The sequence below is a fragment of the Pelodiscus sinensis genome, chromosome 2 (genome assembly GCF_052426305.1).
Source record: "Pelodiscus sinensis isolate ZL-2025 chromosome 2, ASM5242630v1, whole genome shotgun sequence".
Taxonomy (NCBI): Eukaryota; Metazoa; Chordata; order Testudines; family Trionychidae; genus Pelodiscus; species Pelodiscus sinensis.
Genome location: NC_143053.1, coordinates 45,536,883 through 45,564,632, shown reverse-complemented (window position 1 = coordinate 45,564,632; position 27,750 = coordinate 45,536,883). Strand labels below are relative to the sequence as shown.

General features: G+C 42.6%; 1 protein-coding gene across 4 annotated transcripts in view; it reads left to right on the top strand.

Moving 5' to 3' along the window:
- LOC102461694 (Y+L amino acid transporter 2-like) overlaps nucleotides 1-27,365 on the top strand; it is a 35,071-nt gene extending 7,706 nt beyond the window's left edge. For all 4 annotated transcript variants that reach the window (XM_075920426.2, XM_006114332.5, XM_075920425.2 and 1 more), the window contains 9 exons: nucleotides 2,109-2,629; nucleotides 8,777-8,902; nucleotides 10,781-10,925; nucleotides 13,487-13,610; nucleotides 14,766-14,869; nucleotides 17,674-17,770; nucleotides 22,416-22,565; nucleotides 25,361-25,544; nucleotides 27,018-27,365. In XM_075920426.2, the coding sequence (XP_075776541.1) occupies nucleotides 2,125-2,629; nucleotides 8,777-8,902; nucleotides 10,781-10,925; nucleotides 13,487-13,610; nucleotides 14,766-14,869; nucleotides 17,674-17,770; nucleotides 22,416-22,565; nucleotides 25,361-25,544; nucleotides 27,018-27,109 (1,527 nt within the window). In that variant the 5' untranslated portion in view covers nucleotides 2,109-2,124 and the 3' untranslated portion in view covers nucleotides 27,110-27,365. The remainder of the gene's footprint in view (nucleotides 1-2,108; nucleotides 2,630-8,776; nucleotides 8,903-10,780; nucleotides 10,926-13,486; nucleotides 13,611-14,765; nucleotides 14,870-17,673; nucleotides 17,771-22,415; nucleotides 22,566-25,360; nucleotides 25,545-27,017) is intronic.
- Nucleotides 27,366-27,750: the final 385 nt, after the last annotated feature.

Below are 27,750 nucleotides of genomic sequence, written 5' to 3'. Positions count from 1 at the left end.
GGATCAGCGGATCATTGGCATAGCGCGGCGGCCATGTTTATTTTAATGAAGCGGGGATTATTTAAATCCCTGCTTCTTTGCCTATGCCGGGTAAACTAGTTTACACGGCTCTGATGGAGCCACGTAGTCTAGACATACCCCCAGGGAGTAACTGTGAGCTACCCTCTTTAATCTTAACACACCTCCCAGGAAATGACTGCAGCCCTGTTCTGTTTCTGTCTTATAAATACCCCACCTGTCCCTGACCAGCTGAGCCTCATGTGAAATTAAACAATCGCTGCTCCCTGACTCTTCTTCCAGATACAGCCTGGGCAGTTAATAGGGCTTCATTTACCCTCTTGGGGCCAGTATACATTTGTAGAGAGAGCTGGGGCTGCCAAAGGTTGTAGCAGTGAATTCCATTTCCTCTTTAGGAATGAAGAATTTAAACCAAATTTCTGTTTATTTCAAAGTTATTTGGTGTAATTGAACACCTATGGCTGATAACTAGTTATTAATCATATAGGCGACATCTACACTGCAGGCTTCTTGTGCAAGAACTGTTTTGAGCAAAAGTTCTTGGGCAAAAGGTCTTCCACAAGAGTGCATCCATACTGTCATGTGCTTTTGCACAAGAGATGTGCTTTTGCGCAAGAGTGTCCATGGCAATGTAGACGCTCTCTTGCGGAAGAAAGCTCTGATGGCCATTTTAGCCATAGGGGTTTCTTGCGCAAGAAAATCATGTTGCCTGTCTACACTGCCTTCTTTGGAAGAGTTCTTGCGCAAGAGGGCTTATTCCTCTCCTTGTGGGGAGAGGAATAACTCTTCCAGAAGAAACCCTGTTTTCCGATGCTTTACTGTAAATTTACTTGCACAAAAATGCGCATGCAGTGTAGATACCCAGCAAGTTTTTGCCCAAGAACAGCTGTTCTTGCACAAAAAGCGTCCAGTGTATATGTAGCCATAATGTAAAAATCTAACTCTTTATGGTTGTAACCGATTACTAAGATTCATGAAATAATGGAGTCTGAGAGTGAGGGGAGAGGAGAAGGAATAAATCTAAGTACTGAGCTTGTGAGGGGTGCAAGAGAATCAAAGGTAAGCCAGCTAACATGAAATGGTATGGCAAACAAGCCTTTATAGAAAGGTAGACTCCAAAATTCCTGAGGTGTTCCAAGACACTTTAGTGGTTTTTTGTTTGTTTTTATACAGAAGGTGTGTGACGTTACCAGCCGAACAAGATGTGCTATTCATTGCTGCAAGAATGTCACTTCCAGGAATAACTAAAAGCTTTCCCTTCTCAAACTTCCGTTCACCAGCAATAACCTCCCACCAGCAATAACCTAACCACCAGCAATAATCTCAGCTGTCATGTCTCTTTTCCTCACTCACCTCATTTCCCTCTTCAGCCTCTCTTCCCATTCTGCACTATGTCTGTCATGATGTTGACCTCTGGGGTTGAAATGCTTCATAACTGCCAAGTGTTTGGTTCTCACCTGCAGAGTCTTCCTTAAAGCCAACTGACTATATGAAGCCTGCCAACACCTGTCTGTGTTTCCTCCCTTGGATATAATGGGAAAACAGGCTGTCTTTTCTACCCTTTTCCCAACTAAGTGGGATACAAGTGGGTACGGGTTGAGAGTGGCAGGGGAATGAATAGTGAAACAAAGCATTCTTTATGGGATTGATGCTACCACTCACTGCCTCTAGGAGAGGAAGGTGCTGTTAAGTGGGTGACTTTGGCTATATTAACAGTTATTGGATTTTCTTGACAGTATGATCTCACTTATTCACATACTTCCAGTGCTAAGTAATACACATTTCTGGCTTGATATAAATATATAGTAAGAGTGAACACAGCACTCATAAAAGGTTCCAGATAACCAAGGGTCAGAATTATCCAGAAAACAGATACAGCACAAGCATCTCCCTCACTTACGTGCCTATATCTTGAGAATCCTGTGGGGATGAATAAGTAATTAATTTCCATTGCCCTTTTTTGCTCCTTGCTGCCAATACAGAATGATTGGGATGGTGGGATCTGTGATGTAGGCACCTATTTGCTCTGAAATTAGACTGAGATTTTCAGTTAGTAACATATTACAAAAATGGTCTCTCATCATTTTCAGGGAATGATCATTAAAGATGACAGGCTTCTGGACCATATGCTGCAATAAAAAGCCCACATCCAAGAATGGAGCATATGAAATGGACAAAGTGGCTGAAAATGTGGAAGAAAAAATGCAGATGAAACAAGAAATTACTTTGCTTAATGGTGTTTCTTTAATAGTAGGGAACATGATTGGTTCTGGAATATTTGTATCACCCAAAGGCGTATTGATGTATTGTGGCTCCTATGGACTCTCACTATGTATTTGGGCCCTTGGAGGGGTCTTCTCATTGTTTGGAGCTTTGTGCTATGCTGAACTGGGAACATCCATTATGAAATCAGGAGCTAGCTATGCATATATACTGGAAGCTTTTGGTGAATTCATAGCTTTTATCAGACTGTGGTCTTCCTTGCTAATTATTGAACCAACAACTCAGGCTGTAATAGCAATTACATTTGCTAACTACATTGTTCAACCAATTTTTCCATCCTGTGAGCCACCCTACGAAGCAGTCAGATTGATCGCAGCTGCTTGCATCTGTAAGTAAAGTTTTGATTGTCACAAATGAATTAATGTAATGCAGGTTCTCATAAAAGCCTTGTCAGATGCCCTCAACCTTTACTTTTCTGTAAAAATGACCAATTTTTATCCAGGGCAAATTCACGGGAATGTATTCTTTCTCTTCAGGAATGAAGATTTGCGAGACAAGAGGTCAGTTGTGGGGGGGGAGGGGAGGGAGAGGAAGGGGAACAGAGGATTTCCATTATTTTGACTGAGATTGCTGAGATAAAAGATAACATTTTGCTATGGATCACGAGTCTGACCCAAAGTCTATAATGAAGTCCATAGAAAAATTCCTGTTGGTTTCAATGGCCTTTTAATGAGGATCCAAATGGTCACATATCCTCATATATTTCAGTAACTGTTTGTGAGTGAAATTGGTGAAGCTTTGGCATCCCTCCTTTACCCTTACCAACAACCCAAAAATCTTTAAAAAATAATAAAAACCAGAAACTCTACCCCAAGCAGAGTTTTGACCCCTAAAAAGGTGAAAGTGCTAAGCAGGTGCTCCATGAAGTCCACTGGGGACTTTACTGTTGTTATGGGTTTTAGATGAAAGGCAAATGCAGGTATATACAGACCATGATTGAGTCCAGTCCCATGCTAACCAGAGGCTCAGCTATAACAGTGATGGATGCTGATATAAAACTCTATGAACCACACACCCAGAACTGTGTATAACGTGCAGGTTTCAGGATATGCAAGAGCACAATCAATTATCCATGAGGCAAGACACAAGGCGGGTTGCTGGACCAAGGGAGGTCCCTCCCTCATGGCCCTTGCTGAATCCCTGCCCCCACCCCCAGCTAGGCCGTTAGGCCAGAGCTGCCTGGCTGCCTCCATGCCGGAGCTCCTGCCAGACCACAGATGTTGCCAGACCAGAGAGTCCCAGTTAAGGGAGGAACAACCTGTATAACTCAATATAATAGAATAGTGTAAATTGTGACTTCTGAGAAAATGTCTTTGTTATTAATCCTGCTTAATTCTTTTAACACTCCCCAGTGAGGCTGACAGGGAGTTGTCATCTGAAAAGCAAACCATTATTGAAATTGGGTTCCTCATTCATCATTCTTCAGTATTCTAAGCATCTAAGTTATTGAAAAGCATGTCCACTATAATCTGTTTTATTAGCTTAATTGTGATTTAGATAATCTCCATACATTCTGGACACGTTTATCTCTCCTCAGCTTCATTTTGGATTCTGTCTCAGTAATTTTTCTTGTAGTCCTCATGTGGAAGAGTTTCTCTGTTTTGTAATACCATTAGTTGCAGTATGCTGCTACTCACAAGCTGTAGGGTTTTTAAATATATCATTATTCTACTTATGACATCTCGGAAGAGAAAGGATATATTAACAATCTTAAATCAACTAGTAGTCCTGTGGCATCATAGAGATTAACAAAAATATATGTAGTATTATGAGCTTACATGGTCAAGACCAACCTACTGGTTTCTTTGTTTTAGCAGAGAAAGGGAGAGGGTAAAGGAAAATCCCTAACTCTTAATTTACGGTATGTCTACACAGCAAAGTTATTTCAAAATAACAGTCTTTATTTCGAAATAACTATCCTAGCGTCTAAAGAGCCATTCTGTTATTTCAAAATTAAATCAAAATAGCGAGGGGTTGGAATGTTGGTATGGAAGGGTACGGCTTGCTCAGGAAGGACAGACAGGGAAAAAAGGGAGGAGGGGTTGCCTTGTACACACTTGGACTGAAGTGGAGATGAACGTAGGAGATAGCTGTGTAGAGAGTCTCTGGATTAAGCTAAAAGGGGTAAAAAACGAGGGTGATATCATGCTAGGAGTCTACTACAGGCCACCTAGCCAGGTGGAAGAGGTGGATGAGGCCTTTTTTAAACAATTAACAAAACTATCCAAAGCCCAAGATTTGGTGGTGATGGGGGATTTCAACTATCCAGACATATGGATATAGGTGGCACTACTGATCAGGCTGTTAAAAATCTGGTTGGTGGCACAGAAGACCCAGAGCTAGGCAGGCTCCCTACTTGCCCTGACTCTGCGTGGCTTCTGAAAGTGTGTATGCCAACTCTATAGCGCTCACTGCCTGGGAACCGGGACCAGTAGAAACTGTGGGACTGATACCTGCAGACACAAGGGCTGCAGGCGGAGCCTCCTTGGCCTCCCATCCACCTAGGGGCCTCAAGGACCTAGTGGTTACTTCCTGGGAGCCTTGGTATGTGCTGCCAGGACCCCACATCCCTTCCACACACCAACCTCTGCCATTGCCCTGAGCTCCCTTCTGCATGCCACACCCCTGAACCCACAGTCTGGTGAAAGTGAATTAGGGCGGGAGAGAGGGAGAGACAGAGGGAAGAAGGATAGAGTACGTGGGGGTGGTACCTCAGAGAACAGGAGGGGCAAGGATGGAGTGGTACAGGCGTGTTAGGTTTTGTACAGTTAGAAAGCTGGCAACCTTGAGTCCAATTTCCTCATATTTACAGGCATAAAAAGGGAAAGATCATAAAGAGGGAAAGAGATTTAGGTCTAAAGATGAGGCAATTGAGAGAGATGTTTGTTTTGATAGTTGAAATATATGGACTTAGCTACAAACTCTATGTCAAAGCAAATGTTCCCTTCTAGGAATAAGGAATATTATAAGTTACCACTGTCTGCATGGTGGTTTTAGATGACAGAGAATGGTATCCTGTTTTAATGTGCACAGCATATTTGTTAATAGAGTGTGCTTTATAGAAATTACTCCGATAACAGATATGTTTAAATTTAGATGCTATCCTGACATAAAAAAAGTGTTTATCTTAGAACAATTCACTTTAAAATCTAATATTTTTTAGACCAAGAGCCTGTTACCACTGCATAACTCCAGTTGTGTACCAATGTGTAACACCACTGACTTTATTGGTAGCACAGTGGCATAAAAAGAGAAATGTCATGGTGTATCAAACCCCAAATGGGCACAGTAGTCCCATTGAAATCAGCGGGGCTACTCACAGTAACGAAGGTAAGCACAAGTGTAAGTGTGTGAAGGATCAGTCTTATATATTGGATTCTGGGGGGTGGAGGAGGAGGGAGATTGAAAAGAATCTTGTTTAAGTTGCAATGCAATTCAAAGGGCTGTAATGGCTTTCTCCCTGATGAAAACTAAATAAAAGTGAAGTGTGGGTGAAAGGGTAAAATTCTGGAGCAAAGTGAAAGTGAGAGAGATTTTCTGTGAGAAAATTGTGTCAAAAATGGACTGCCAAAGGCAACGGATGATGCAATCCTTGTCCATGACCTTTCTCCAGGGCATGTAACACCTCATAGCCAGTTGCTGTTGAGGGAAGAGTCAGTTAGCCCTGCTCAGGGCCAGATTAACTCTTCTGAGGAACTGGGGCTATTACATTTTGTGGGGCCCCCTAGGCTCTATGAAAAATGAGGGGTTCAGAGAGTGGGAGATGGCTGTGGGTTGAGGCAGGAGGGTGTTTGTGGAGAGGAGTGAGGGCTTGGCCTGGAGGTGTGGGCTCCGGGGTCGGGAGACAAATGAGGCGTTTGAGATGCAGGAAGCGCCTCCAGGCTAGGGCCATTGTGTTGGGAATATGGGAGGAGGCTCAGGATAGGATGTTGGGGTGAGGCTATGGCATCTGGGAGGGAGTTAGGGTGCTGGAGTGGGTTCAGTACTCAGGTTCAAGGCTAGGATATGGGATGTAGGAGGGAGATGAGGACTTAGGCTGCAGGAAGGGGCTCAGGGCTGGGGCAGAGAACTGGGATGCAGAGGCTGGGGAGGAGTTAGAATGAGGGACGTGGCTCAGGGCTCTGGTAGGGGGGGTTGAGTGCAGGGCATTTACCTGGAGCAGCTCCCCTTTGGTGGGGGGAAAGCAGGTATCTCAGCATGGCCCTCGCTGACTTGCCTTTGCCTCCAGGCACCGCTCCCCCAAGGTCCCATTGGCCAGAAATTTAAGGCAACGTGGCTTCATCCCAGCGGGGGTGGGCAGCAGCATTCAGAGCTGCCTTCCCCTACCCCCAGCCTGGCACAGCCGGATAACAGGCAGAGGCATTAACGCCTGCCAGCTCAGGGCCCCAGGCTGAGTGGGCTCCACAAAGAAACCTGGACTTTCAGCATCCCAGAGATCTTTTTGTGAGGGTTATCCCCTTAACCCAGGGTCTTGGACTGCAGCCCCAAAAGCCCCTTTCTTAATCTGGCCCTGTTCCTACTGCTCAACTCCAATCTTGCTGATTCACACTGTGTCCATTTCCCATCTCTTTGCCATTTTGCAGTTCTAGGCCTGCACCATGTGTTCTCCTGGGGGCTGGAGGTAGCACATGATAACAGAGTCCTCTTCACTGCCTGCGCTTGCAGTGCTGCTGACATGGCAATTGACAGATTGTTTTAGCAGCTCATTAGGCTGTCTGATCTTGTCTGATTAAACTGAATGGGACAGAGTCTGACAAAAATCAGTCTCATTTCTCTGAACAAAATCTGTGATCTTTAAGTAAGTAATTTTAGTTACAATCTGTCCTGAGTCAAGGACAGGAGCAAGCTAGGGAACAAAGAGTGACACAAGGAGTCACATGCTGTTCCCTGATCTGAAGAGAAAGTAAGTTATTTTAGCCCTTGTAGTGGAGCTGTTTATTCCACACACACCCTCACGCCTCCCCCCCCCCCTGTCCCCGTCCCCGTCCCCGCCCATGCACTTACTAGCAACCTGGCCAGTAAATAGTGGCAATGGTCACCCTTCTCCACCATGCTTTCTAATGGGACTGGGAAGCTAATGGCCTGTAAATTATGATACTGTGAAATTCTGTCTCTTAGCAAGCGAGGGCAGCCCCATTGCTTGAGACATTTATACTTGGATCAACAAAGAATCGGAGGACACATTGCAGTAGAAAATCCAGCATTGACAAGATTAACTAAATGGATGATCTAATTAGTAACTGCTTCTATGCCCTCCTCACAAATAGTGTGTGTCTGATTTCTGCCTCCATCCCAGATCATTGTAGTTTGGCTATAGAGCTGAGGTCAAACTGAAGGCTTGGAGGAAGGATTGTCAGGAATGACTAAGGCAGCACAGGGGGCCAGTTCAGAGAGGCATTTCCCAAGGAGATGTGAGCACATTAGCTCTCCATCTGGAATTCTTAGGTATTGGCAGTGGAGCTTCACTTCCTGGCAACAGTTCAGATTTCAAAATTTGTTTTCATTCAAAAGCATTGTGGTTACAGCCCTGATCTCAGAGACCCAACTCACTGCTTAGAATAGAGTTTTTCATCACCCATATCAAACAAGTATAGCACAGCCTTAAACCCCATTCTCTTGGATTCCAGGCCAATACCCTAGCTACCAGACTCAAGAAAGCCTCTCATTGTTCTTCTACAACCTGAACCCAGGAATGTTTGGTTTTGATAAATCAGCATATTTAGGTGAAAATGTTCCGTCCAGCTCCATGTGCTAGCAATAAAGTGAGGACCCAGAAAAGGAAATTGACCTTGCACCTTAGAAGGAGACTTGGGTGATCTGGGATCAATCCCAATTATGCTACAGACTTTCCTTTGTGATTTTGAAAAGGCAACATCATCTCTGTGTCTCGATTTTCCTGTGCAAAATATATGTTTCTTGTATTCTTTCTATGTTTAAACTGTAAACTCTTTAAGTCAGACAACGTCTCAGATCCTATCAAAATGGAGCATTATTCTCCATTGTGGATTTTAGGCACTACTGTAATCCAAATAAATAAAAATAATAATCCTGCATGCTTTATGTGAGTAGCCCCACTGTGATCAATGAGATGACTCAAATAAGGTAAACAGTGGTTGATCCTAAAGTCAAAATTCAAAATCCAATGATTTCCCAGTGATTCCAATGAAGAATTTCATGCTTCTTCTCCTAATTCATCTTTTTTCCTGCTTATTACCAGGAAATGGCAGATTCCATTCAGTAAGTCAGATTTATTTCTTTTTAAAAAATAAAAATAAAAAATAAAACCTGCCTCTTAAAAATTAACATGATAAAAACTGTTAATTTTTCAGAATAAATGTTTATTGCTTTCAGTAATGATCTATGTCATTTTGAAATGCAGAAAGAGGTTTTCTGTACTTGTAATTTTCATTTTATTTCTTGAAAGGTATTCAATTTAAGAAAGCACCTATCTCATTTGTATTTCTTTTCTCAACAGGCACCTTAACTTTTATTAACTGTGTCAATGTGAAGTGGGGAACAAGAGTGCAAGATCTGTTCACATATGCAAAAGTTATGGCCCTTATCCTGATTATATCAGTGGGTCTTTATAAAATTAGTAAAGGTAAGAATACATTGCATTTTACATATTTTTTTTAAAAACTGAACAACGTCTGACAATAAAAATCTTCACTAAGGCCACGTCTAGACTATGCAGAAGATCAACGCTGTGACAGTCAATCTTCTGGCATTCCGTTTAATGGATTTAGTAAAGACCCATCAATGCCAGAATTCCTTCTCCTTGCGAGGAATATGGGAACAGTGGGTATGCAACAGTAAGTTGCAGGGAGGATGAAGGAAATTCAGAGAAGTTTATGAACAGGTCAGCACTCTTTCACTCAGCAGTTACTTTACAGGGAACAATTATATTTTCCCTAACTTCAGCATTCATAAGATAGTCCAATATGTTTCTTTTTTATATTACATTATGAATGTCTGTTATTCTGAAAACATGATGTTTTTAAAAGGGAAGCTTTTTCCTGCCCTGGCACTTTGATCTTCCTCAGCCTCTTAATAATATGTTGAAGACAGAGGTGTCTCTCTTTGTCAGCACAGACCCCCTGTAGGTCTCTCTCAATGGATCATGTGATTGGCATGTAGATGGGTCATATGATTTAGTCGCTGGTATGAGATTTTGCTACAAAGGTGAAGGATTAGTAACTGCAAACCTTGTGCTATTGGTCTCCATAGCTTACTGCTTGTGTGTAACCCATAAATCCCCTCCACCAAATTCAACTACTTTCTTAGTATTCAGAATGACTTTACAAAAAAGGTCTTCCTTTAATCACAACCAGAATCCCTAGTTTTCCATGATAAACCCCCCAAAATTCTCTGACCAAAAACAATCCACATTTCTTAACATGCCAATGGGAACATTGATTCCAGGAGTTCTTCTTCCTGCTGGAAACTAAAAGAAATCAACACACATATCTAGAGCTATTTAAAATTACATCATATCAGATTTCACATAGATAAATGAACACAGAAATTGTAAACTTCTAAAATAGGGGTGGCCAATCTGTGACTCTAGAGCCACATACGGCTCTTCAGAAGTTAATATGCAGCTCCTTGCATAGGTACCAAATCCAGGGCTGGAGCTATAGGTGCCAACTTTCCACTGGGCTGGCAGGTGTTCACTGTTCAACCCCCTGCTCTACCCTAGGTGCTGTCCCCCTCCACCCTTTTCCCTGAATATCCTACCACTTCCTACCCTCTCTACTGAGCCTGTCACACTCATACTTCCCCCTCTTCCTTCCCCCCCTCGCTTCAGTGTCTCCCACTGAGAAAGAGCTGATCACAGTGGACAGGAGAAAAAGGAGAAGGAGGCACTGACGAGTGCGACTGCCAGTGGGCTGGATGTGCTGAGAGTGGTGGTGGGGAGATGATCAGGGCTGGTGACATAGAACTGTTGCTCTTTGACTCCTTCTCAGGTTTAGGTTGGCCAGTCCTGTTCTAAAACAATGACCGTATTATGCTTTTATAGTAATTTTTATGCATAGAATTCAATGTGCTTTAAAAAAGAAAGTAACTATAATTATCCCCATTTTATAGATGGGGAAACTGAGGCACCAATGCAAAGTGACTTGAGTCACACAGCAAGTCAGAAGAGCCAGGAATAGATTTCTAGGTGCCTGATTCTTATCCTAGCCACTGGTCTTGGGCTAATTTCCAGGCTTCCCTATAGTGTAGATGTGCTGTTTTGAAATAAGCTATTTCGGAATACTTCTTCCCGAATAGTTTATTCCGAAATAATCATGCAGTGTAAGCATAGCCTAGCTGTCTAAGCTTTTTTGTGCCCAATGCTATAAAAACATCTATATATTTTGAAAAAGGTTTTTATTGTAGTCTGAGAACTGTAGCTCTTGTTTCATTTGTTTAGCTGATATATAGCATAGAAAAACATTTCAACATAACCTACAGCTGCTTGATAACATTTTCATAGGAGAAACAGAAAACCTTAAAGCTCCATTTGAAGGTTCTACAACTGAAGCAGGAGGTATAGCCCTTGCTCTGTATTCAGCTCTCTATTCCTACTCTGGATGGGATACCCTGAATTATGTCACTGAGGAGATGCAGAATCCTACAAGGTATATTTGTGACCACAGTGTGTGTACTGTCAAATTCCCCAAAGATTATTACAAAGATTATGACAGGATGATCCAATGGCTGAGTTCAGTGGGATTTCCCCCCTTTTTTAAATAAATCAAACTACTGTCTATAAAATAATTCTTTGCTTTTGAAAAGAGCTACTAAGCATCACACCTCTTTGTGGCTTCCCTTTATCTCTTCAGATTTATTAGAGCAAAGAATCAGTAGCTCCATATGGGACATTATTATGTACTTTACTCTTTATAGTGGTATTTCCAAATACTCATAAGGAATTTTGGGCACCCACCTTTCACTGAAAGTGAACAGGATGGGGGACCTAACTTCCACAGGCCCTTTAAAATTCCAGCTGGGATCTGTCCCTGTTGTATTTTACCTTTGAGAAAATAAGCCCAAGATCAAGGGTAATAATAAACTGAGGGAAAAGGGAAAGATGAAAAAAAAAATTACACTAATGTTCCAGGCACATATTCATTTCCTAAGGCCTGGGCTACGCCTAAAACTTAGATCAATCTAGCTATATTACTCAGGCTGTGAAAAATGTCATGATGTCATTTCCTGTGCAGAGGTCTAAAATAGGAGTGCAGGAGGAGCTGCAGTGCCTCCTGCTTAAAGAGCGTTCCATTATATCCAGCATTTACAGTTTGATTCAATTGCTCTCAGCATCGCTACTACACGCATTGTTCTTGCACCCTGGACCCTCTGCGGTCTAGTTAGGCTAACTTAATCCTTGGTGTAGATGCAACTAGGTCAACAGAAGAATTCTTCCATCAACCTGACTATTATTTCTTGAATAGATGGATTTACCACAGTAACAGGAAAATCCTCTTCTGTTGCTGTAGTAAGTGTCTGTACTACAATACTACAGCAGCAAAGAGGCAGTTGTGCTGCTGTTGCACTTTTTGCACAGAGATACTCTTTGGTTAAAAAAATAAATAAAAAGCGAGTTGAGAAACAGTAGCTATGTCTTCACTACAAATTCTACAACACAAGCCACCGCAGTTTTTAGGGTGTGTCTACACTGCAGGCTTAACTCGAAATAAGCTACACAAATTGAGCTACATGAATTGTGTAGCTTTTTTCGAAATAGCTTACTTTAAGTTTTGGTGTTGCCTACACAGCACGTATTTCAAAACAAAGCTCTCTTTCTCTGACTACCTTTACTCCTCATAAAATGAGGGTTACAGGAGTCAGAGTAAGAAGTCCTCCAGCTTGACAGTATTTTGACATTGTCAGAATAACTGCCGACTGTATAGACGCAGACTATGTTATTTCAAAATAACGCTAGTTATTTTGAAATAATGTTGCTGTATAGATATATCCTTAGAATTTTGTTCCTGCATGTACAAACCTAGCTTCTTGCATTGGCACTACACATAAGCACCAGAAATGCTTGAGTCAATATAACACGTGATCCACTGTGGGGAGATATCCCAATGTGGCACACGCCAATGCCTTTTGAAGAATTTTCATAATGCATCATGGGGTCCACACAAATCATGCAGGTGTATTTTATCTTCTTGTATATGATCCCTTTGGGGACCCATCTAAAAACCCAGAAGGGCCTCTCCATCTTTAGACAGGAAGGAACAGAAAAAAAACTTTGTGAATAAAATTCTTCCAGGATGGAATGAATGAAAAAACATTCCCCAGGGTAAAATTTGGACATATGGGCACTGAGGGTATGTCTTCACTACTGGCCAGATGGATAGGGCAGCAATCAATCTAGTGAAGACCTGCTAAATTGACTTCTGATTGCTAGGATGTTGACTCTGGTACTCCACGGTAATGGGAATTGTAAGGTGAGTGGTTTGGAGAGCATCTCCCATCAATATACTGCAGTGAATATATTGTAGTAAGTAGATCAAAGTGCATTGACTTCAGCTACATCATTCACATAGCTGAAGTTACATAACTTAAATCCATCTCCCCTATAGTGTAGATTAGCCCTGATAATCTGTCAACCTAATTACATTGATGGTGACTCTACATCACTCTGGGAGGTTATTTTACTAAGGCCACCTCTATGCTGGTGAGCTGACAAATGGTACTGATGTAGTTGTACCACTGTAAGATCTCTAGTGTAGTCACTTGATGCCAACAGGAGAGCTTTCTCTCATTAACATAATTAATCCATCCTCAACAAGTGCTGAGATCTTTTCTCACCAACATAACACTGTCCACACCAGTGCTTATATCACTGTAACTTATTTTACTCCGAGGATGATTTGTCTCCTGAGCAACATAAGTTGTACAACATAAGTAGGAGTGTAGCCATGACCTAAATCATCAGGGAGAGGCACATATGTTGGCAGGACACTTCCACAGCTAGGTCATCCCAAGGCAGCTTATGTCAACCTAATTCTGTAATGTAGGCCAGACCTGAATATATTTCCCAGACCAGAAGACCTCTAAATAAGCTCAAAAACTTGTCCCTCTCACTAACAGAAGTTGGGCCAATAAAAGATATTACCTTACTCACCTTGTATTTAGGAGGACCATTTCTTTTTTAATACATACCATTTTATCTTTCTCTTTGTAGGAATCTACCCCTCTCAATTGCAATTTCAATGCCTGTTGTGAGCATTATTTACTTGCTGACTAACATAGCATACTATGTAGTGTTGGACATGCCAGCTCTCCTAAGTAGCGATGCAGTGGCAGTGGTAAGTTGTGTGAAATTTGAATAAAATGCCAATGTTTACAGTATATATCCCACTATGGAAAATACTCTGTAATTCCTTGTACAACAGATTTTTTAACCAAGCAATTAAGATGATGTGTGTGCATTTAATGGCAATAATTAATTGTTCCTGTGTAATAACACCAGTGCACTGTGAGGTCCAGACATAAAGCATATCTCCATATGAATTGGTGCTTGTTGAACCATTTTATAATCCCTCAGTATATCATGCCAGCTCTGTGCAGATAGCTAGCATAATAGACTTCAAGGGAGCTCCCAAAGACCACAGACTCAGATAAGATATGAAGGCACCTGAGTCAGGTTTATTGTTGAACAAAGTACATTAATAGTTGTCAGTAGCCAGAGAGCCTCTGTGCATTTGTACCCGTGACAGTGGACACAGCACAGTCAATAATATGGATTCACTATTGCCCCCTAGATTGGACAAGAGTTAAGTCGAGTTACCCCAACATTTATAGACTGAGACAAACAATCTATGATACACACCGTACATATCATATGCATTAATGACACATTTGATACCTCCCCTTGTACTTTCCTCCAGAGCATTCCTATTCCTCACCTGTTGTTATGCTTTCACTCCTGATGTTTCAGACAAAGTATCACTATTCACCACTTTTTGTCAACCTATTTTATCATGTGCGAAATTGGGGTGTCCTTGCACTGTCCAGGTGGAATGTATTTACATGTTCCATGTGGTTTTAGCAGTGCTAGCAGTCCTCATGCCAAGTTCATGTCCCGGACACTTGACTGGCAAGCAAACATCTGCTTGTGACAAGGCCTGACTGTTACTCATAGTATAGCTCTTCTTACTTTGGTTCAGGTCTCAGACCTTGCTTCAGGCTTTTTTTTTTTTTTTTTTCCTCTACAGCAACCACTATTTCAAACCCATTTTATAGAAATTAACCAAAATCCAATTTTGTTTCATTCCAAATATAGGGTTTATCTTAACATTGGTCAGCCTTTCAAAATTCCACTCAGCAAGAGTAATGTTCATTTCATCATGGGCTAGGAGACCCTGTGCTTGGGCTGATAAATTTTTCTGACTGTTTTGCAAGGAAGGCTGTGATTGCATAGTTCATGTAATTATCCTCCCGCTCTTTCTTTTCCACTGCAGACATTTGGTAATGAAACTCTTAGCTATGCTAAATGGATAATACCTATCGCAGTGGCGATGTCTTGTTATGGTGGATTAAACTCATCAACTATTGCAGCTTCCAGGTATGAAACATCACACATGTAAAAAGAAGGCAGTACTCAAAGGGCAATCAATAGCACTTTGTAGTAAGTGGCATCATTTAATAATATATTACAGTGGGATTTGCTGAAGTTAAGAATCTTCATTTCAGCTGTTTAGTATTGTAGGATATAGGTCTGCAAAGAAGAGGGCAAAGAAGAAAACAGTTGAAAGGGCCTGAGGCTCCTGGCCCTTTAAATCCCTGCTGGAGCACTGCACAGTGTGCTACAGAGCCCCAAGTAGCACTCCAGATGGTGCTGAGGGTGAGGGGCATGGTACGGGTGTCGCTGAGAGCTGGCTGCCCCAGCACTGTCCTTTCCACCCGAGGCCTTCCCTCTTCCAGGAGCATGGAGCTGTGTCTCCTCCACTTTGCCCAGGGACTCAGTGAGTCTGTCAGCTTGCCTGGTAGAATAAAAGTAATGCACTCTTAAATGTTAAGAATGTGGTCTAAGGTAACAATAGAATGTTAACAAGAGTGGTTGGTGAGTTTCTTTCTATCACATTGGTCTATCTGGAAGACTTGCTACAAGCAATTTAGGGTCCAGGTGTGACTGCTGTAAGATGGGAGGGTATAAGGACTCCCATGCGTAACTGACATAAGATGTATTCCAGGTGCACAAAGAATGTTCCCCATTAGTGCCACCCAGGAAATGAACCACCCAAAAGGAGTGAGGAATGGTAGTGGGGAGGGCATATAAAATTGTCCGTCTATTATATACTATCCTTCTTAAGGGACACAGCAGATTCATTACCCTTCATGCTTTGGGACGCATTGTATGAGATGCACTTGTGTCTTGGCACTGTGTTCCAGACGCTCTGGCTACAGCAATATAGCTCAGCACTGCTTCCTTTGCCAAGTAGCAGTTACTTACCATGGTGTGGCCCTATGATTGTACACTGCCAGAGGCATGTGCCTCTCTTCCGTTAGTTATATGTGAAGCCCATGGCAGATCTCTATGGTTCTGACAGCTTGTAGGGTAAAATCTGAATGCATAAAGTGATCTGTGAGCACACCTCCAGATTTCTGCAAGAAATAACATGACTAGGATACAGGTTTTATTTTAGAGGCAATTAATAGACCAATTTCATTTATGTTACACTTAAACTCCACTCCAATTCACCTGATGAAGTTGGTTTTACCCATGAAAGCTTATGCCCTAATAAATCTGTTAGTCTCTCAGGTGCCACAAGACTCCTCATTGTTTTACAGATACAATGCAACGGCTAGCCCTGGGAGACATTACACTAAAGAATGTCTATATTCTTCCCTATCTTTCATCTGTCAGACATTTGTCATGCTGGATATTACTATGCTGTGATGTCTGAAACTGATCCAGTAATAGTGCCTGTTGATAACTCATAAACAATAAACAAAATTAGAACTGTTTAAACGGGGGGGGGGAAGGGCCACTTAAGAATTTTTTCCTTTCAGTCAAGCCAGAATTGAACTGTCATAGACATATACCATCACGCTCACCATAAATTTGATACGGGTTCTATTCAACAGAATTGAAAGTGTGATAATGTTGCCGTGTGTGAATACATTAGGAGGAATCTGAATATTTTTCCAAACCTGAAGGAATACTACAATCCAATGATATAAGGGAATCATTTAGCACTATCTTTGTCCAATATATCATGTAGTCCCAGAACACATGGTCATCTTTCTGTAATGCCAGAATTAAATAATTCGGACTTTGCAAGTTTAGTATGGGATTATTATTCACTTGTGGGGAGAAACACTGCCGTTGGCCTAATAAATATGCAAAACTAGCTGACTATAGCGGTGGGCTCTTGGGTAAGGTGGGGGCCATTCCATACTCCCAGAAGGGGTAGGGCCTTGGGCAGAAGGGGCGGGGCTGAAATAGCCAGCCCTCCGCTCCACCTGGAGCATGATATGCCCTACACCCCCTGCCCTGAGAGCCACAAGGAGTGCATAGTGTGGTGCTCTGACAGGAATTTAAAGGGCCCAGGGCTCTGGCACCACTGCTGCCACAGTAGCAGCAATGGTGGCCAGAGCCCTGGACGCCTATGAATTGCTGGGTCCTGGGGCAACTGCCCCCATTACTGCCCTGCATCAGCAGGCCTGCTTGAGGCAAACCAAGTCTAAGCCCATTTGTGCAAGGGCTGGACAAACACATAGTAAATGACTATTCCTGTTCCAAGTTGCTTCCAGTCTAAAAGCCTGCATGGAGCTTCTCTACCTATGCAAAGGGAAGGATCCAGATATGGCTCTCCTAAAAAGGAAGCATGCTCGGCATAGATGATTGGCGTGAATTATACACATTTGCACTGTCAAATTGCATTGTGGTAGCACGGTCCTGGTAGGGACTTTTGATGTTATAGAATCAATAGAATTTAGTATATTTCAGGCTTTAGGAAGTTATTTCAAGAATATTTAGTGCAATGTTTCTTCAATAAACAGATGCTTGCAAGGAATTACTATTGCCAGTAGCATTGTAGTGATTCTCAAAAGGACTCCTGAAAATGAGCCACATTGCAGTGCAGTGCAGTCTTCTGATTATCTAGCAGTCTCATCTACATTTGTCACATTAAGTCAAATTATCCCTTAATGATGGAGATGTTTTTGTGCCCTGGCTGGTAATCCAGAGCTATGTATAATTCAATAAAAGGCAAAGGTGGACAAAAGACTGGTACTTACAACAGAAAAGCATTTTTCTTCATGAATGTTTACAACAATAACAAAAAACAAGACAATTGGTTCTGTTGTAGTAGAAAAACAGGATTCTTGGCTAATTAGATTTTTCTTTCTTTCCTTTTGTGTTAGGCTTTTTTATGTGGGTGCCAGAGAAGGACACCTTCCTGACAGTTTGAGTTTGATTCATATAAAGTGCTTCACACCCGTCCCTGCTCTTTTCTTTAATGTAAGTAACAGTATTTCCTCTCACTTTACTATTTTAAGAAATGCAAAATGGTAAAGGGTTTATATTCAATTTTTTCAGGCCTGTCTGCACTGGGCAAATTTCCCCCAGAAAGTTGAACTAAATTGGGGTTTTTTTAAACAGTTGACTCCTTGTGTCCTGATTTTCATTTACACTCAGCCAAGCTGAGTAAAGTGGCCTTCATGTGAATTAGAATTAGGCCCAGAGGGTAGGAATAGTCAGCCAAAACTAGTTATAAAAACTTCTTTAGGGGGTTCTTTGGATCGGTTAAAGAAAGAGGAGGTTTAAAATGCATAACAGTGTAGACCAGTGGTTTTCAAACTCTTTTCCTCGTGACCCAGTTGTTGATGCCCGCGATACAGTATAATTGTATCTTTTGACTAAGGTACAGGCTCCAGGTGGGGCCGCAGGGATAAGGGGTTGAGTGTGCAGGGAGTGAAGGCTTTGCATAGGGATGTGGGCTTGGGGGTGAAGCCAGAGATCAGGGACTTGAGATGTAGTCTGGAGGATGGGGCAGAGGGGTTCAGTATGCAGGAAGGGACTCTGGGCTGGGGTATGGGGGTGGGGTACAAGGAGTGCAGGCTATAGGATGGGGCTGGGGATGAAGTGTTTAGGGTGCAGGAGAGGTTTTGGGGTTGGAGGGGCTCAGGGCTGGGACAGGGGATTGTCGGGGCACAGGCTTACCTCCAGCAGCTCCTAATCAGTGATGCAGTGGGATGGTAAGGCAAGTTTCCTGCCTGTCCTGGCACTGTGGACAATATTGCTCCCTGGAAGTGGCCAGCAGCAGATCCAGCTCCAGGGGCTACCCATGCCCCAAGCATCTGGCCTTAGCATCCCCGCTAATCACCTGGTTACCCTACAGCAGTGATTTTCAAAGTATGGGTCATGACCCCGTACTAGGTTGTGGGAAGTCAGGCCAGGGTCACCTTGCTGTAAGGTGACCAGGTGACCAGCAGAGGTGCTAAGGCCAGCTTCCTGCCTGTCCTGGCACAGCAGACCGCACTATGCCCTGGAAGCAGCTAGCAGCAGGTCTAGCTCATAGGTGGAGGCGAGTAGCCAACTCTCACAAGATAAAAAAGCAAAATAAGCCAAGAAATGAAGCCAATCCCATTTCAAAACAAGCCCAGAGTGAGCTCCACCCATTTTTGCTCGGCAGTGCCTGGAACCAGCCAATGGGCATGTGGAGCCAGAGCTTGTGGGGAGAGGAGCAGCTCGTGGAGCGGCACACGGAGCCAGCCACTGCCTTTGCTGGTCTCCCTTTCGTTCTGTCTCTTGACACCTCTTGTCCTGTTTCTGGCCAGCACTGGCTATGTCCTGTCATGGGTGTTGAGTATGGGCAAGTGTCAGGTAGCAACCAGTTACATGTCACCTCTGCTGCCTACCCAACAGCCCTTTACAAGCCCGCCTTCTTGCTGCCCAATCCTGCTTTGCCCCTTTGCTCTCCCTAACCCCGATGCCCACCATATACCAGGGTTGGGTGCATCTCGCTCTTAGTGTTGTGTGGAGAACCAGCTCCTGGTCAAAACACTGAGCTCACCAACAGCCTTCCTTCCCCCACTGTGGCTGTGTCAACGCCTTTGGAAAGCCCAAGATTCTCCAGCCCAGGGTGTTGCCCAGAAGGAACTAAGCCCTGTGTGTGCCAAAACCCTGCACAACACTGGCATGGGGAAATCTCTCTGCCCCTCAGATAAGCTCTGGAGAGGCAGAGGAGACAGAAGTGGTTTGTTTGCACCCTGGCCCTGCAGGATCCACAGCAGCCCCTGGGAAGGTGCTTAGCATCTTCTTCATGTACCTAGGTCCTTCTCAGCCTCTCAAGAAGCCTGAAGCAGCTCCGTCCCCATAGCACTCTCCTCTGCTGAGCCATTTGTATGGTCTGGTTCCCTGAAGCCCCTGTAGTCAGGTTCCCTGGGTCCTGGTGCACAATGAAGTTTCAGGGCTTAACCCTTTCATGCTTGTGCTGTAGCCAGGGGACAGGAGGTGACTGGGTTTTGTCACTGGCCACCAGCAGCAGTGTGGAGATGTTAGTTGCCTTTCAACACTGTGCAGGTAGGAAGGGACAAGCTGTTTCTCACTATAGAAGTGGGGTGGGTGGGACAGGGGAAAGAGATAAGCTCTGCAAAGACCCGGGCCAAGTCATCCCTTCCCCCCATCTTCCTCCCCTGTGTCTGGAAGTAGCTTCTATTGCTTCCCCCTCACAGAGTGCTGAAAGGCTGCTGGCTACGTTCTTGTGTGAGCCCTGACAGAAATCTGTGTAAGAGGAGCATGTGACCCTGCACAGCCCCCCTCCCTTGTTGGGTTTATACATTCGATTGCCATTGAACTCACTAGAATACAATTAATTTTACCCGATGCCCCACATTCAGAACGGGGAAATATGGTCACCCTACTAATCTTTAGTCCAATTTAAAAAATCCAGATAATATAAAAAAAATATTTTGAACATCTCTAATGCCCACATACTTTGGAAATTTGGCAGAAGAGTGGCCTTTGTATCAAGAATGTGCCTTTTGCTGATCTTGTGAAAATCTGCCCAACTTTGGCCAAGAGAGAAGCCTTTTCAGAATCTCCATTAACACATGCTCAGTAGAGACATCTTCAGTTTTTAGCAGGGCCTGGGCACTAGACCAGAGAGTAGGGAGTGTCTCTCTCCTGTGCTCTCAGGGAACAAATACACCGGGATAAAAGACCTACGGCATGGCTGTGGCTGTCCTGGCCAGCTGACTTGGGCTTGTGGGGCTCAGCTTGTGGGGCTAAAAAATAAAATTGCTGTGTAGATTTTCAGGCCGGGCAGGAGTCCAAGACCCTCCACCCTGGCAGCATGAGGCCAGACATCTTTTGTCCCTGTGTACACATAAACGCAATGACACCCACCCTCCAGACTGCTGGCACCCACACAGAATGGAGGTGGAAGACTCCCGACTCCCATGCAGAGAAGACAGGCAGTGGGCCTGGGAACAGGGCGGGGGAGAGGAAGGAACAGATTGTCTAAGGAATCTGATGGCACTGGAAGCTGCGGGAGGAGAGAGGAAAAGAAAATAGGATGAGCTAGGTCCAGGGCCTTGGCCTGTCAGCCAGTGGGGAGGGAAGGCTGGGAATGATTGGGAGCCAAGGAGAGACTGGGACAAGAAGCCTAAGGAGTGGAGACTGGGATTGGATAGGCAAAGAGAAGGAGCAAGAGACAAGGAGTGGAACAGGTACAGCTTGAAGGGGCTGGGGAAACAGAAGTCAGGCTTGGAGGCGTGAGGAGGTTAGGCAGAAAGCTCTGTGACCACTAACACACACTCCCTTCCAGCACCTAGAATGAACCCAAGACTCCTGAGTCTTGCCATTCCTTGGCTCTCAGCATAACTGTAAAATCCACTGGCAAAATGGATGTCTCATCCCCCTGTAGACGAGGTTGACATAGTGGATAACAAATTACTATTGCTACCAGTTACTCTACTAGTACAAGTTACAGAGGTCTGTGAAGGGCTCCAAAGATTCCAATGTGGCTGATGAACCAGGCGGGTGTCTGTCAGATACCACATGATGGATTTGAGGATTTTTTTTCCATTTTGCTTCTTCAAAAAATGAGGAGATTACACATAGGGAAAGCATATCAAACGAACATTATTAAGTCAATTAATCAAAAGCTAGAACATGCGGGAAAAGCTGCCTGTACCCCCTTTGAATGCATGATACAGCCTTTCATCCCATGATCACATGCTGTTTTTAACCACAAATCCCCTTGCTCAGTCAGTGTCCACAATGGGCTTGCTCTGGGGACAGAGCATGGCTGTGTTCTGAATGAGGTTGTTGTCTGTAGGGCCATTGCCTAATTTAGAAGTTGTGTAGTGAATGAGGTAGGGGGATTTCAGGAGGGGAAGAGATGGGCTCACAGTCAAGGCAGTTGAGTGCCACTGTGGAGAATTGGATTCCATCCCTGCCTCTGCCAGAGCTGCTTCTGTGATGCTGAGCAAGTCCTTAGACCATCCTTCTCACAGGTAGCCTCTAAGTCTCTGTTTCTCATTTTCTAGGTTCCTAACTTGAGACCCTGGATCTGATTTGCATTAGTGTGGAGCACTCCGTGCTGCAACTGAAGTCAATGAGAACTATGCTCTGAACAGATACAGTTCTATATAATGCGCAGATTGTAGTTGTCTCAAGTTAGACACTCATGTACGTGGAAAATTTTGAAATTATTCTCTCTCTGCCTCAGAACCCCATATGGGGAAATGACCCCCTCCCATCACATGGATTTTGGGACAATAAACTAACAATTTTGAAACAGTCGTATACTATACTAATGAACATGCTAGACAAGCCCATGAGGAAATTAATCATTCTGTCTTCAGCGCTGGTTTGGATGGTGTGCAGTAAATAATGATGTGCATAGGGCTACACATTGACAAGTGAGGATAAAACAAAGTGCAGAACAGATGCTCATTTTTCGGCACTGTCCACCAGAGCACTTACAGGTTTCTTCCTGGTTCTGAAACCATAGCTTTCAGTGACTTCAGTTGGAAGTTAGGAGCTCAGCACCACTAAAAATCAGGCCTTTAATCTGTATTTAGTATATAGTATATTTCTGTTCCATAACAAAATGATTTTGTAACTCAAAAAAGCCTTCTCACCTTTATTACTATAGGGTTTGATGACTTTGATTTACCTCCTTGTGGAAGATGTTTTTCTCCTTATTAATTACTACAGCTTCAATTACTGGCTGTTTGTTGGACTGTCTATTGCAGGATTAATATATCTGAGACATACTCAGCCTGATAGGCCACGGCCTATTAAAGTAAGTACAAAGAAGGAAATAGAACATCATATACTGTCAATGCATCTGTGTGCATGTACATTATAGTAATACTGCAGTACTAAGAATGTGTCAGCAGCTCCCTTACATCCTATTCTTTTAGCCATAACAATCCTTTGAACATATCCTGTCACAAGTTAAGGAGTACAATGTATTCTAGCTTTCAGAAGGATTTCTTTGTCATTTTTGCTATCTAGAGCACAAAAATTGACAATTATTGATTTTGTGACTCATTTTTGCTTCTGTGCAACTTTAAACTTTCATGTTTCCCTCATAGTGGATTTCTACACTGCCACAGTTACAGAGTATCCAGGGCTCCATTGCAGTTCAATATTCTTGTTTGATGACATTTCCTATATTTTGGGAAATTGTGAGCTGCCAGATAATAGTTCCACTTTTCCTTCTTTTGTGGTACGTCACCTTCTTCCCTTCATCCATGTATATACCTTCCATCCAAAACATGTAGGCTATGTCTACACTGGCATGATTTTCCGAAAATGCTTTTAATGGAAAAGTTTTCCGTTAAAAGCATTTTCGGAAAAGCGCCTCTAGATTGGCAGGACGCTTTTCCGCAAAAGCACTTTTTGAAGAAAAGCGTCCATGGCCAATCTAGACGCACTTTTCCGCAAAATAGCCCCGATCGCCATTTTCACGATTGGGGCTTTTTTGAGGAAAACAGTACTATGCTGTCTAAACTGGCCCTTTTGCACAAAAGTCTTTTGGAAAAAGACTTTTGCCTGAACAGGAGCAGCATAGTATTTCTGGAAAAGCACTGATGATTTTACATGAGATCATCAGTGCTTTTCCAGAAATTCAAGCGGCCAGTGTAGACAGCTCGCAAGTTTTTCCGGAAAAGCTGCTGATTTTCCAGAAAAACTTGCCAGTCTAGACACAGCAGTATGGTAGTGGGCATGTGAGGTGTATTAATGCTACTTAGGTACTCCAGGAAATGGTGTCTTAAACACTCTACAAGTACAGAAGAGTGTTTGTTACCCAGCAACATTCAGACAGCCAAATGAATTTATGTAAAATGCAAATTAGTAACCCTTCATGAGCTTTTCCAAAGACTTTATTTTGACTCTCTCCTGTCACAGTGCCCTCTACAATCCTTCCCAGCATCAGTTTTTGTCTGTGTGCTATTAAGGACTGCAATGTTTGATTGCTATCCATCACTTGCCACAAAAACAGAATTCCTGTTAAATACAATACATTAAATACACGGACTAAAGTTAGTAAGCTTGCTAGTTCTTCAAAGCTAGGGTTTTTTTTTAATTTCAAGGGAAGACCTTTGGCTCAAATTTTAAATGTGAAAAACAACAACAAAACCCAACATCACAACAACCAATAGAGGAAACTTCTGCTCAATCCTTTTTCTGCTGTTTTTGACCAACCAGATTTGTTCTCCTTTGGACGTCAGACCAACAAAACACAAGCTGCTTATGGGTCCCTTGCAGCCCACAAATCTTCCAGTTGTAAAAATGAACAGTTGGATTCCACCCTTTGTCATATGCAGCCTATTTTAGCAACAAATAGCTTTGATAAACCTCATTATCTTCACAACTTCATTAATAAACTCTCCAGATAATAGGCAGAAGAGAGGAGAGAGGCCCTATTAAAATCAATGGGAATTTTGACATAACCTTCAGTACAACCAAGATTGCACTCAGAAATGAATAAATAAGCACCCACAGTCAGCTTAGATAAACTTGCTATTACTCTTTGGCTGCTTCGTTGACCTCATATTTTTTGCATGCAATTTAGTGCGCACTCAGTGAATTGTTTTCTTTAATTTACATTTTACTTACATAAAAATAATATTTATACTAAATCTCTCTCTTTTTCTCTTATAAGTTATAGCTAGCTATGACATTTTAAAAGGTCATTCCTGAGAACAGTGGCTAGGTATCAAAGTTTGGTTCTATTTTGAGAAATGAATCTGTGGAAGGGTTTATCATGGGATTCCGTATTTGTTTTTCCATTATTTCTGTATCAGATTTGCTGATTTTACATCTCTGCCAACTCTGCAAACTCAATTTGAAAGTCAAGCTGCTTCATTCAAGTTCTGACATCCAAATGATAAAAGTTGCACTAGAAGCCTAAAGGGGAAAATCCCTCCATGGAAGAGCTCAGTTTCAGTGCTGTGCTCTTACTGCATTTGTCGATTGTTCATAAATGTCAATTGGAGCTGAGTTTGTGTAGTCCTGGTAAAAGGATGGATGGATACAGACACACACATGCATTTACACTGGGGGGCAGAGGGGATTCCCCCCAAGTCTTCTCCAGACTCTACTTCAAGTAATTTATAGCATCCTTTTCCCTACTTTGTAGTATATGAAGGATACCCAAGTTAAATGAATAAACAGACAAAAGAAAGGTCCTTTCAGGTGAAGAGGAAGGTGGCCTGTCTCTCAGGTTGTCTTTCTAGATTCAGCTCTTTGGATCTAGCCTATTAATAGGTCTATTGCCTTTTATTAGGGTCTAACTCCAGCCTCTTCTTTTGATGTGTCCTGCTCTATAGCTGGTTGGTACAGCTTTGTGGGCAGTGTCCCCCTCTTGGCGGATGTGTCTTTGTGATCAGCAGTCTCTGAGGTGAAGCAGCTCTTCTCTTCTGCCCCTTCCCCTTGTAGCAGTCCCTTTCCTTTTTTAAAGTTATGCTTCTCCCAGGCAAAGTGATCCTGACACATCTGCCTCATTAGTGCCTCAGTTTATAAGGCCATATGTTTTTCAAGAGTATTCATTGCTTCTTTTAATTCGTGTTGCTCTTTTTGTATTTGCAGCTCAGCCTCTTCTTTCCTGTAGTGTACTGTTTATGTTCCATTTTCCTGGTCATGGTTCCCCTCTACAGTGACACAATCAATTCCCTTATTGGAATTGGCATAGCCCTTTCTGGAATTCCTGCATATTATTTGGGAGTCCATTTACCATCTGAAAAGAAACCTAAATGGTGTCAGTGGCTCTCTGGTAAGCAATGTAGCATTATATTAGTATATGAATATGTACAGCTTTATGAGTAGACACCTGTAAATATAAATACATCTTAGCTATTTTTTCTGGATCTTTTGTAAAATTTGTTCTCGCAGCAATTTTTAATATATAACACAGGACATGTTTAGGAAGCTTTGCTGAGATTGTTATATGTCTCAGAGGGAAAAAATAACCTAAGCCATGCAACTTTACAGAATTTTCCTACATGTAGATATAATAAAAGGACAGGTTGAACCTCTAAAATCTAGGATTCTGTGGTCCGTCATCACCCATGATTCAGCATGACCACATATGTTCCAGGATCAGAGCGTCCTGGTGAGTTGCATGGGGGTGGGGGCCCGGGAGCCACATGGCTCAGTGGGGCTGCAAGGGCGGGCCAGGAGCTGGCGTGCTGCTCAGTTGAGCTGCAGGGGCAGGGGTGGGGGTGAGGAGCTGGCATGTATCTCAGCTGGGCTGTGGCAGGAACCAGGAACCCTGAGGGCCTGGCAGCAAGAGGCCTGAAATGACCTCCACTGGTCTGGAAAAATCCTTTATTCAGAACCAGTCAGGTCCTCAGGTGCCGGACCAGGGAGGTCCAACCTCTGCTACCCTACATTAATTATAAGTCACTCTGGAGGAATAATTTATATTGGCTCAGTCAAAAGTCCTACTTCTGTTGAAGACTGATGAAGAGATCTATGTGAACACACAAGAACAAAAGTTAGACCAGTAAAATATTACCTCACTCACCTTGTCTCTCTGCAGACTAAAGTTGTTCATTTTTGTCTCCTGAAGGACTGAGGGTACCACATAACTGTATTGTTTCACTGACTGACCAATTAGCGTAGTATCTGATTTAGACTGCCTATTTTGATACCCAGTTAAAATGTGAATTCTGCTAGAATGATGGATATTTGAGATTGGTAAGGGCTGACATTGACATTGGGGAAAAATGGTGGTTCAGTAGGGCTGTATACACTGGGTGCTCTTTTCCAGGATCAATTGAAAAAGAGGCTCTATGTGTGTAGGATGGGACAGATGTTGGAACTTGTATAAATAACCTGATACAATCTTTTTAGGGTTGTAAACATCAGCAGAAAGTTTGCTAAATTATTAAATCATTAATGTAGCGGACTCAGGTTTAGAAACTAGTTGCTGCAGAGGATTATGCATAGCTCTGATACTGACTTACAAACTGGTCTTCAAAGGCTCAGTCTTCATAGTTCCTTGCTCTGTTTGATATGGCTCTTACAAATTTCTAGTAAATTCAATGAAGGGTTGATTAAAGAGTAAGAATGTCAAAAGTGGGCTTTGATGTCTCTGTAACATGGATTTATTCTCCCTTACAGAGGTGTTGCAAAGCTTCACTAATGTTTGCAAAGTGCTTTGTGATTCATGCACAGCAACGTTCATAAAAGACCAAAGTTCTATTGTAACTTTATCTCATCTATGTGTTTTTTTATCTTGTAGCCACAACAACAAAATATGTTCAGATGCTGTTCTACTGTTGTCTAACGGATTTGGACATTCAAGTGGATCAGACAGAAGCTAAAGACAAATAGACATTTCCATACTTTAAGCATTTGCTTATTGTCGGAAGTTCTTTGTGTGGGTTTGGTTACACTAAAGCACCAAGAATTACACTCTGCATCAGTTTGATGTTAATTATTTTTGTGCTTATTTTATTAGCCCCTTCACTGCGAAGGGTATTTACCAATCCCTGTGCTACAGGATTTTTTAACTTTCTTTATGAATGCTGATTAATTAGCTGGTAATTGTGAAGTGCTTTGAAAATAAAAAGCACTGTTTGAATAAGCATTTCATATTATGTATGTGTTCATTTTTGCAAGCCTTTCGGAATAAATCTTTCCAAGGCAAAAGCAGAATTGGAGAAATAAAAAGACGAATGAAAGAATCCAGTGCAAATCATACACTTCCTAGAGTTACATTTCTAAACCTGAAGTGGGAAAAGAAAGTCACAATATAAATGTAAGAATTTTATTGCAATTAATAAATCTGTTTCTCAGCAAAAAATGTTTAAGTAGGCAGGTATTTTCATATTATAAATGCACCACTGGAACAACAAATATTTTAATCTAAAATCCCCTAAATAGATCCCAACAGACACATTTAATTCTTTTACATGAAGAAAACAGTGAAAGGACTATCTGAAAAATAAAAGCTCGGTGCTAAACCTTATGTG